Raw genomic sequence first — 12113 nt, 5'->3', positions numbered from 1 at the left:
CTGGGTTAGCAGTGAAGAGACAGGTTATTTGGAGTGAATCTGAATGGAGAGAATGTAAAGGTAATAGAGTGTTTCAGATACCTCAGAGTGGATACAGCAGCAAGTGGAACCATGGGAGCTGAAGTAAGCAATAGGATGGGTGACACAACATATATGAAACAGACCTTCCCCTTACCTCTCATCTTTTGACTCTCAACGACCCTTATTGACTGACTGGTCTAGAACAGGTAACCAAAGCATTCATTCTTTTTAGCCACATGCAGCCATGTGGCTGGGAAAATGATGTACAAAATACGTGATATGCAGCCAGCAAGCTTGAAAACTTTACCAAGGTTAATTTAACTGCATTTTGGATAAACTATGATTAGTGTTTAAATGTACCCCTTCATCATTCTTTATACAGTATTTCCTGTCACTGTTTTTGTATGTTAGATCAACTTATCGATAACATCTCATGCAGGAACTCTTCTCAAGACAATCCTTATAACATTCTTCATTATAACAGGTTACCTGTGCTAAAACGAGCAAGTGATGTCCTGCGCCGTGAATTAAATGAGTTACGGTGTAAGGAGTCATGGCTACAACATCAGTTCAGTCTCATTCATGACCCACTGGCAGCCCTTGGGTGTGAAGAAGCTCCTCAGCCCTGGGAAGCTGCCCAAGGCCAAGTCAATGGCGACTCGGTAAGACAGTTCAGAACTCAAAGTACAGCATCTGCTTATCAGTTGGTGATGGTCAGGTTATCAGTTGTAACTCGCTCTCTTGAACTGGAGCACTGATTAACTGGTGCAATGACGAATATATTTTTGTACTATATGTAATCAGATTATTCCCTAAATATTCTACCTGACAGCATAATCAACACCTTTAAGCACACAGGAAGTAGTTAGTAATATATCTTCGCATTGCAGGGCTACCGATCAAAGTCCTTACTGTCCTTGAATTTTGCGGTACGTAATGCTTTTGGGTATGAATTATCATAGGTTGTTAATCTGTCTGTTGAGTCTGGTTTCCTGTGTTTTGTTTTTAGATGTTTTCATCTTAATAGAATTATCTTGGTTGTGATATAATCCAGTCCCTTTGTAGTACTGTCATTTCCTATTTCCACACAACTGTATTGATATTTACATATATGTTGATAATTCTTTCTTTATTATTCTTGTTTATTTTGTGCTCTTGGTTTCTTTTCATATAATAATTTTAAACGCTTATTACTTAAATTATGCATGGATATATACATATATCTTTTTTATATAGCTTTGCTTCTTACATGAAGCTTGAAGCATTTAAACTTAATTCATGCCGCAAATCATGCTTTTTGTCTAAAACTAGATTGATATATTCTTCATCATGAAGTACATTGCAGCTCACCAAAGTCACTTCTACTTGCAGGCTGTAATGTCCAATCCCATACTCACGGTCAATTTTCTGGTATGTAGAAAATGGCATTTCACAACCTTTACCCATCTCCTTTGTTTGTGAGATCTATACCATAAATTGAGATACTCAAACACCTGGGATATGATAATGGGAAAAGTGAAAGCAATGTCTGTAACTATACCCTTATCCATGGGATCTGCAGAATAAAACAGAAATATTGAAGAAAGCATGTCATGTATTGCTTTTAGTAAGGCAGGTCATCATAACACTTGGGTCTCTTAAAAGTATTCATACACTTTAGTACTGCCTTACTTTTCATTTCCTCATGGGATATCAAAAACTACTCCAGGATTAAAAACTACTCGATACAACAGAGTAGCCATTCTAGAGCACCGCATCCTACCTCCAGTGCCACGTTAGGGAATCCAACTAGTTTCTCGGACTGGAATGTCATGAACAGCCACCTACTGTATTCTCAGAAATCATGGGATGGAGTAAATCTGTACTAAAGAAGTTTTTAGAATAGCAAGCATCAAACTCACCTCATGACATTGGGAATGGAGTTATGGCTTACAAAAGGGGACTATATTCTCCCTGCACATTCATAAAACCTCAAGAAATTCAATGAATTGTTCTTATGCTAAGTATTATACTATCTTGAAGCAAATTGAAATGAGCTGAAGACTTCCTTCTTGTCTTGTTTATTGTGATGTTTCCATACTGTCATAATAAATTCAAGTCATAATTTATTCTGTGTCTGTTAAGGCTTTTTGTGCCATTCAGTATACATAACTGTGGCATGTCACTATGTTTATAAAGATTACTAATATCCCTTTGATTGCATCTCAGAACTGTATCCTCTAACATTTAACTCTTTGTATAAGTTTTGCATGAAGGCATGGATATGTTACTATCTATCTAAGCCATAACTTCCCTTATAATTCTATATATTAACAGCTCATTTCTTGTTTATCTAAGATATACCTTTGACTGATATTCCTCTGGTTTAATAGGGATATGTCGAGAAGTGCTGTAGTGATGTGTCAGTCTTTACCTTGATAATATCCATCATGTGTTTTGGATGGTATGATTAAGACAATTCATTTACTTATCCATACTGTATATCACATGTCAACACTGGTCTCAGCTTTTTGTACTGTCATTGTACAAAGGACTATAGCACCTTCCTTCACCACAGCATCAACGTTCTGACTCACTCACGCTCAAGTCTCGCTCAGCTGCCATCAAAGAGCTATTCCGCAAGCCCTTCATCAGTCGTAGCAGAACCAGTGCCTCACCTGCATCCACACCACCTACTCCTACCAGAGCCAATACTGAAGAGAGAGCCGCAGCACTTGACCAACAATCCCTCACAGAAATGTCTGCAGAATGCCAATCAGATGTGCATCCTCAAGCAGTAAATGGCTTAACAGAGTTGGTAAGTGCGTTTGAAGAAGTCATACAATGAGAAATCAAAGTCCCCACAACAGTTCATGAGTGGTTGAAATTTGTATAGATTAACCATCTTATAAATCAACAGGGACATTTGAAAATTAATGAAGTACATGAGACTTACCGTAGGTCAGTTGAAATGTGCTTCAAATTTTATGAAGCAAATCACCTCTGCTAGAAGGGAGCTTTCACAAAAGTGAGTGAAATGCAATACTTTGAGTTTGTTTGGGTATTTGGAAAGAATGCAAGACAGGAAGTTTACAAGGAGAGTGTATGATAATACAATTAAATAGGTTGATATGATAGGAAGACCACTTTAGACTTCGGGAAATAGAGTGGAAGAGTACTGGCAGGAGTGAAATGAGGGAAGAATGCATAGAATGGTGTATGTGAGGGAGGCATGTAAGGACAGGAACAAGTGGAGACCCTTTTGCTTTGGCCACCTCCCTGTTGAGAGTTTGTGGAGGGAATGATTGTCAAAAATATAGATAAAATGATAGATAGACAGATTAATACTGCTTTCATTTACAAACAAAAAAGTATCATTACCCATAGATTAGATGGAATTCAAGATAAGGAATATATGTTGATTTTTTTTCATGGTCGAGCTTCTGATTATATTCGCTGTAATACTGATACTTAAAAAAATCCATTCCTCATTCTTCATGCCTTATGCATTGACTTAAATTTTTCAAATAACATAAATTACTTGTTTACAGCATTTTGTTGGAGCAGACAGGTGGACAGAGTGAGAGAATACATGCCTGAAAGAGATTTAAGTTTAGAATATTTAGAAATTTCATATAACAGTCATCTGGAGAAGAGTTTGCCTGAAGTAGTGTCTTGTACCTAGGCAAAATAGGACAAAGTTTGAGTTAGCTCATATAAAAGTCAGACAGGAAAACATCCTCCTTCTCCAGACATATGACCCAGACTGTTGCCTTGAGGATGAACCTTGGTTCCACGGTGTACTACCAAGGGAGGAGGTGGTGCGGCTACTGGTTGAGGAGGGTAACTATTTAGTGAGGGAGACCACTCGGAATGATGAACAGCAGATTGTCTTGTCAGTTTGCTGGGGCACACACAAGCACTTCATCGTTCAAACCACACCTGAGGTACAAAGATAGTAGTTTGCCTAATTTTATCTACTTTTCATATTATCACATTGCTGAAAAAAGTCCAGTCAACCTGATGTATTTGAAATATATTCATATAAACTGCAGAAATGTACTATTGTTTTATGTCTCTTGTAAGGGCCACTACAGGTTTGAGGGTCCAGCTTTCCCAACTATCCAAGAGCTAATCGTTCACCAACATAATTGTGGCCTACCAGTAACCAACAAGTCTGGCGCAATACTTCGTACTCCCATCTTCCGTGAACGATGGGAATTAAATAACGATGACGTCGAGCTGCGAGACAAAATAGGCAGAGTGAGTTTTATGCTGTAACATGATGGGACAAGTGTTTTTGGATGTTCTTGCTTATAACCACATTCACATAATCCAATTAGTGGTCTAATATATCCAGTTCTGTCCTTTGAGATTATTGTTTTTAGCTTCTTGTACTCTTTCCTCCGCTGGCATTTCTTGTTTCTCTGCTTCCCTCATTTGTTTTTCCTCTGCTACGTACTTACAATCACGTGGCACTTGCTAAGCTAAAATGATAACCAAACCATCATGAAGTGTTTTTTTGCAAAAATTTTAGGAACTTCAGTTTACTATTCATCATATAAAGGTGTGATGATCAACACTAAGAATGCTTAGGAAAGGCTCAGTATGTGCCATTTCATTACTAGCATTGACTAAAGCTCTTATAACATCTGGTAAAGGTTGTTAAGAGTATTTTCTCACCACTGGTAAGATTATGAAGAGATTGGTATGTGTGCATATATTAGGAAAGTATACTTCCTCCATAAATGTTTTCCACTATCATTACCCATATAGTATAGTGTTGGGTAATGTTGCACCCTTATATAATGTCTTCATGCTTGGATTCTGTAGTCATGATGGTGAGGGGCATGGAATTATCAGGTTATGCAATTGGTATTGTAACTCAAATTATCTTCTTTAATAGTTACATTTGAAATGATACTTAAAAAAATAATAAGTAGCTTTGCATTCCCATTAACACTAAAGAGTTCATCAGTTTCCATGGACTTATCTGTCCACAGATTGTGGTCTGAATATATCGACCTTAATATAGTGTTTTATGTACCTAATGCAGGCTCTATATGTTAATTATCTGATTTGTACATAAATATGTACAACTGGTGTCTATAATATTTATTAAATTATCTAAATTACGGCACAGTATTCAACCAAAATTCTTAATTGTTTCCACCCCTACCAAGTATTATGTAGACTAGATGGAGGTTGGCTATAACACCATTAGACTCACTCAGATGCCACACCAGTGCACCCTTACCTACATTTATAATTAGCTGGGGTACTTGATGGTGCACAAGAAAAAAAATTACTTTTACAAAAAAATATTTATATCTGTTTGAAAGGTAGATTTTGTGAGCCTTTAAGGCTAAGATCTTGTACCACTGTATCCTACCTTTGATTCTGATGTGCTTTCATTATGATCTGAGGCTGTCAGATTGCCTGTTTTGCATGAATGCAGTAAACTAAGTGTAATCCATGAGGCTAAAATTTTAAGTAGCAGCCTTTGGTGGCCTCAACCTTCAGGGTTTGTGTGTAATAGCTTAATACATTGCCCAGATTCTGAAGTACCAACACCCAAAATTTGGTACCTTTAGGTTCTACAGTTCGTCCATAAAGGAAAAACAAAAGCAAATGCTCAAATGCTTCAGGCCAGTGTGTGGCAGCTTAAAACCTCTCCAAAATTCCGAAGTACACTTTCAAAATTTAGAAAGTCCAGCTGCTATAGCTCAGCTGTGAAAGAGTAACAAACACACAAATAATTTCAAGGATAATGGATGGTATCTTATAATCTTAACCTGATTCTGAAGTACTTACACTCTACATTTAGGGCCTCTACTTGCTATGGTTCAGCCACAGAGACAGGAAAAATGTATTTGATAAGGTTTACTTCCTTTTCACAATACAACATCCAGCACTATCCTTTGCATGCTTACTCGATACCAAAACTATCACGCAATACTTGGGAGAACCATGGAGCTTTAATGTTAAATATTCGGACAGCAACAATGGTAGCATGATCTATAGCAGAGCTTATTAAATGGTGGCCAACTCTGGAAACTCATGCATAAAATTTGTGGAAATCTTGAATGCTCTGGATCAGAGACTTCAGGAGTTTATGAATTCTGAAAACATGGGTATTTGATGTTCTTCCTATATATAAACTCTGAAAAGCTGAGTCTTCTCTTGGGTGGTTGTTAATAAAACCACTTTTTAATAAGATAAAATTAATCTTTTAAGTTACGAAGGCAGAACAGAATGTAAAATATCTCTTTAAACAAGTGGCTTTATTGTTACTCTTAGTATAGGATAAGTTTATGCTTTCACCAGGGATACTTTAGAGCAGACAGACCATCATTCATTCACAGAAATACTGAATAAATGTTTACATTATGCTTATCACTCACCATCACAATTAAATAAAGCTATTGATGATTGTCTGAGAAAGACACTCTCCATTCTGTTGTTGCATGTTTCACATTAATGTCTGGTGTATTGCTGTCAATACCTTGTACTTTATCAACTGACTGATCTTCCAAGTATTTCCTTCACAACTTATCAATTTTTTCAGTTATAAATGATTTAATCCATATATCACTATGAATCCTTCAAAAGTTAGAAAACCAGAAAGGCTATGAGTAGAGGTAAAAAATCTATACATAATTAATCAGAAAACATGGTCATTCTGTGTAAATTTTTTCATGGACTTTTAGAAAATCTGAAAACATCAAAATTGTAAGCTGTTCCTTGAAATACTTTGGAAGATGTTGGTCATTTTAGGATTTAATAGTTCGTTACACTGAACATGTGCAATAAAGACATACACCTGCTGAGAGAGGTAGTCTTTTTTCCTTGTATCCACTGATCACTTACAGCAATTCTTATTACTCTACATAGAATTTGCAACATTCTTTGCATATTTTCCTTTGATATCTATCCTTCAGGGTAACTTTGGAGATGTGTACAAAGCTCGACTGCGGGATACAGGACTTGAGGTTGCTGTCAAGACATGCAGAGTTACCCTTCCTGATGAGCAAAAGAAAAAGTTTCTGCAGGAGGGACGAATTCTCAAACAGTATGACCATCCCAACATTGTCAAGTTTATCGGCATCTGTGTTCAGAAGCAACCAATTATGATTGTCATGGAGCTAGTGCCGGGTAAGTTTTTGATAAAGTCACACGAGTAGATATAAAATATACAGGTATGAAATCAAAGTATCTTATATTTAACTATTCTTCTGTAACTTACATGTGCTATCCATGTTTACAGTTTGGTGGTAAGATAGTGAGTCCTTTCCTAGTAGACTGTAAATATATGTGGATATCACATTAATAGTTACAAAGATTTCTGACACCTATGCAAGTTATTTTCTATTAAGAATTTGTACAACATGGAAGAAAGGTAAAAGACAAACATTTCATAAGAGAGCCTGAGTATAGTACAGTACATGGAAAAGACTGTCATTTAGTATACAGGTACTGCTGAGGTTTGTACGGCCAACTTTCAAGGTTGCTAATAATTATCATTAGACCCAGGTTCGAAGTTAGATCACTGTCTGTACAAGTCCTCATAACTCTCAAAAACAGAAAGGATGGGGTCCATGTATTAGTCATCAAGGACACATAATACATTTACAGGAATTTTAATTACTTGTAAGACACAAAACAAGTGCTTGGCGATGGGAAGGTTGATGGGGAAATTTACTTTATGCTTAAAGCTCCGGAATATACAAGATTATGAGAGAAAATCTATATGCAAGTCTTCAAAATATGTTAAATGCAAATGTGTCACCAAAGTTAAGCATGAGTTTATGGTTTAATAAGTCATTTCCTTCCTCATATAATTCAAAAGTTTCTAAAATCATTTAAGCTTAGCTTGCTGAGAGTGAATATCTTTCTTAATCATTTTTTGCTCTGTTGTACTAAGCTTAATTTCTCAGGTTTTTTAAGTAATAGCTTCATAGTACTGAGGTAAAAAATAACTGCTTGTTTATGAATTTCTTTATATTAATCTTTTCTGATAATGATATACGAAAAAACGTACATCTAAAGTTCAACCGAGTTCAGCATTATGAAAATGAGATAGACTGCCAAAAAATTTATATCTAAAAATTACCAAAACTTCTTCTCTGGTCCACATCTACAGGTGGGTCATTATTAAGCTTTGTGAGGAACCACAAAGGCCAGTTGACAAAGAAGCAGATGACAGGGATGTGCCTGGACACAGCCTCTGGAATGGCGTATCTAGAGTCCAAAAATTGCATTCATCGTGACTTGGCAGCCAGGAACTGCCTTGTTGGTAGGTATCATTCTCATACTTTGTTCTGCATCGTATCCATTCACTTTCTCATTAGTGAATATGTATTTGAGTAAGTAATTATCTAAGGAGCTCCCTGTGTGCATGTGTCTGATAACCTATTTATGATTAACAGTAAGGTGAGAGACAAACTTCAAAGATAATAAGAAAATGGTTTGGATGGAGACGAAAAGTGTCTGAAGAACAAGAAAAAATGGAAGCATCAGTGAGAGGGAGCAGATGGGGAAGAGGTAACAGGCAAAAACTGATAAAGGGATGGAATCAGTATTTTGAAGGACTGTTGAATGTGCTAGATTATATGGTGGCAGATGTATGGGATGTTTAGGATAGGGAATATGCAAAGTTACACTTATGGCAAATGGTTTGGTAGAAAAAAGGGAGAGGTGGTGATAGCCTCGTGTACAATGATGTAAAGCAAAACAGCTTTTGAGTGCATGGGAATGCAGTTCAATTTCTCAAGAAAGGGAGTGTAACCTTTGATTGCTTACTTAGGATTTTCAGGGAATGTTTGGTCCAAGGTGTCTGAGGACTGGCAGAATGCTTGTTTGATGCCATTATGTAAAGGCAAAGAGATGAGAGTAAATGCTTAAATCATGGAGGTACAAGACTGTTGAGTATACCTTGTAAGTTGTATAGGAGAGGTGCTCAAGGTAGTGACATGCATATAGCATTAGCTTGGCCAAGAGCAGCATTATTTCAGGAGTGGTAGAGGATATGTGGACCTGGTTTTTGCTTTGAAGATGGTGTGTGAGACATATTTGGGGAAAGAGAAGGATGTGCATGGGGCATTTATGGATCTGGAAAGAGCATATGACAGGGATGATAGGAATGCCTTGTGGAAATTGGTGTGAGTATATGACAAGAATCCTACTAAACAGAGTATAGAGTTTTTAGTGAGAGAGTATGGTGTGTGTGCAAGTAGAAAAGGAGGAAGTTGAGTGGTTCTAGATGACAATAAGTCTACATCAAGGCTGTGTGATGCCACCATGGCTGTTTAATCTCTTCATGGATGGAATAGTAAGGGAGGTAAATGTGAGGGTCTTGGAGAGTGAATGGTGGGTCTACAGGATGCTCCTGGGAGGTGAGTTTAGTTGCTGTTTGCACATATAAAACAAATCTGCAGGTAGACCAAAGTGAAAGACTGCAGAAGCTGGAACCCAGATATGGAAAAGAGTGTGAGAGGAGGAAGTTTAGAGTTTATTTGAACAAAAAAGGTATATTACAAGGGTTAGCAGTGTAGGGAAAAGACAGGTTGGTTAAAGAGCAAGACTGAATGGGAAGAACCTGGAGCAAGTAGAGAGCTTTACATACCTGGACGTGGACTTGGCATCATTCCAATTCACTCTATCCTATGTATGTCTTTCATCCTCCTGCATGTTCATGCCCTGATTGCTAAAATCTTTTTCTCTCCATCCTTCCTTCTCCATATTGGTCTCCCCCATTCTCCTTGTTCTCACCACTTCTGATACATATATTCTCTCTGTCTATATATATTTCACTTTCTTTCATAATTGATCACCATTTCCTGCATTAGCAAGGAAGCACCAGGAACAAACAGAGAAAGGCCGCATCCACTCTCATTGTCATGTGTAATGCACTAAAACCACAGCTCCCTATCCACAACCAGGCCAGGCCCCACAGGCTTTAAATGGTTTACTTTGGACACTTCAAATGCACCAGGAACAAAGAAAGGCCATATCCACTCATATTCACTCTCATTGTCATGTGTAATGCACTGAAACTACAGCTCACTATCCACAACCAGGCCAGGCCCCACAGGCTTTCACATGGTTAACTTTGGACACTTCCAACGCCCTGATTCAGTCTACCAACAGCATGTCGATCCCAGTATACCACACTGTTCCAATTTTATCCCAACCATGCCTTTCACATTCCTGCATGTTCAGGCCCAATTACTCAAAATCTTTTTCACTCCATCCTTCCATTTCCAATTAGATCTCTCTGTTCTTGTTCCCAGAATGGCAGAGCCTGGGGTTACAATCCCAGGTCCCAATGTGAAAGTTGTCCAGGGTTTGTATATTCTTACTGATGAAAGTGAGGCTATTTTCTCTCTTATTCATGCAACGATTATACTTTGTATATGTATTTCTTTGTAAATACAAATATGATGTGTATGTAGTATAAAAAAACATATAATGCAACAATTATATGTATGTGATATGGATGGGATGTTTGTAGTCCCTTATTGGTAAAAAATCATAAAGTGTGTAATGTTTAGATGTATGCAGAATGATATGCCAAAACAAAAGCTCGCAGTCCATGCTGCCAGCCAAGGCCCTTACCCATCAGTTCAACACCCTCCCACAGTAATGTAGAGGAAAGTATACTTCATTACGAGTATTTTCTTTAATTGCATATGATATAGTAATATTCTGTTGGTGGAAAAGTTTTGGATTTTTCTTTTTTTTTTGGTGGGTGGATACACAAAACAGAAAGGTCGCACAATGAAGAGGTTAATGCATTTACTCTCTGCTACCCTACAGGTCATCAGAATATTGTCAAAATCTCTGATTTTGGCATGTCCCGGGAGGAAGAGGAATATATTGTTAGTGATGGCATGAAGCAAATACCCATCAAATGGACTGCTCCTGAAGCTTTAAACTTTGGTGAGTTGATTCAGGAAGAAGAATGACTGTGCATATTACTTGTTGTTTCCGCATGATGAAAGAAGTATAAGAGTAAGTTATCATTACTTAATTGTGCTTCAGATGAAAAGTTAACAATAGGGAGACTTCAATATTACCAAACATCTGTCTTATCTAAGCTTCTAAGTAAGTTTGTAAATCTTAACCTTAGCTTTCAATTTTCACTTTTGATTTAATTTTCCCTTTAGACTTGTTAAAATTACTAAAAGAATATTGAATGCTACTTCTTTTCTTTCAATTAAGTCACCCTTTTATCATATCTAAATTGAATTCATGTTTCATTGCATCCTTTAGTAATTTAACTTAAATCATCAAATGTGTAACATCATGAGGACCAATTTCTTATATAATTTGCTCTTGGACAGGCAAATACACCTCCTTGTGTGATGTATGGAGCTACGGTGTGTTGTGCTGGGAAATCTTCTCCTCAGGGGAGGTGCCATATCATGGCTGTTCCAACACCAAAGCCAGAGAGATGATCGACTCAGGTAATATTGAAGTACAAACAAATCGAAAATACTGATTAGCTACATAAATTAGAGATGCGATTACTAACATAACATTAAAGAAAAAAATGATATTTTAGAATCACTGGTGTCTATTGAATAATTCACAGACACAGTGACAGAAACCACAGGCCATAAGATTAACTGATGGGAAATCTTACTTTAGCCATAGAACAATTATAGACTTACAAATAAATGATATAAAAATACATTACAAAATTACACTGATCAGATATAAAGCAATGCAATGATAAAAAATGTAACAACATGTCTGTAAACTAACTTTCTCATATGGACACACACTTATATCGGTTAATCATTCTACATCAATACATTTACAGCAAGTTAGTCTATGCAGCCATCTCCATAATCATTTCAGTCGTACAGCATACCTCCATAATCACTGCAATTGTACAAAACAATCAAATTTCTTTATCTTGAGTTTACATGCCCAAAGATCTAAATTTCCTGGTTGAGTTTCTTGTCCGTGTTCTTTCTTGATTTAAAATTATTGCTGCCATCTTTTGAAATATCCATCCTTAACAAATCCGTAGTCCACACTCCCATCAGGTTTCATCAACCTAGGAGTAGGTGCCACTTACCGGGGAGATGATGACAGCCAAACAT

General features: G+C 37.0%; 1 protein-coding gene across 7 annotated transcripts in view; it reads left to right on the top strand.

Moving 5' to 3' along the window:
• The window catches only part of FER (tyrosine-protein kinase Fer), a 135892-nt gene that overhangs the window by 119644 nt on the left and 4135 nt on the right, over window positions 1-12113 (top strand). For 4 of the 7 annotated variants that reach the window (XM_071657400.1, XM_071657395.1, XM_071657394.1 and 1 more), the window contains 10 exons: window positions 506-683; window positions 912-950; window positions 1393-1431; window positions 2579-2818; window positions 3753-3947; window positions 4087-4263; window positions 6942-7155; window positions 8144-8296; window positions 10819-10941; window positions 11346-11468. In XM_071657400.1, the coding sequence (XP_071513501.1) occupies window positions 506-683; window positions 912-950; window positions 1393-1431; window positions 2579-2818; window positions 3753-3947; window positions 4087-4263; window positions 6942-7155; window positions 8144-8296; window positions 10819-10941; window positions 11346-11468 (1481 nt within the window). The remainder of the gene's footprint in view (window positions 1-505; window positions 684-911; window positions 951-1392; window positions 1432-2578; window positions 2819-3752; window positions 3948-4086; window positions 4264-6941; window positions 7156-8143; window positions 8297-10818; window positions 10942-11345; window positions 11469-12113) is intronic. The other 3 variants (XM_071657401.1, XM_071657396.1, XM_071657397.1) reach the window with 2 other exon arrangements.

Source organism: Panulirus ornatus, chromosome 64 (assembly GCF_036320965.1).
Source record: "Panulirus ornatus isolate Po-2019 chromosome 64, ASM3632096v1, whole genome shotgun sequence".
NCBI classification, from domain to species: Eukaryota; Metazoa; Arthropoda; class Malacostraca; order Decapoda; family Palinuridae; genus Panulirus; species Panulirus ornatus.
This window is presented reverse-complemented; position numbering and strand designations above follow the sequence as displayed.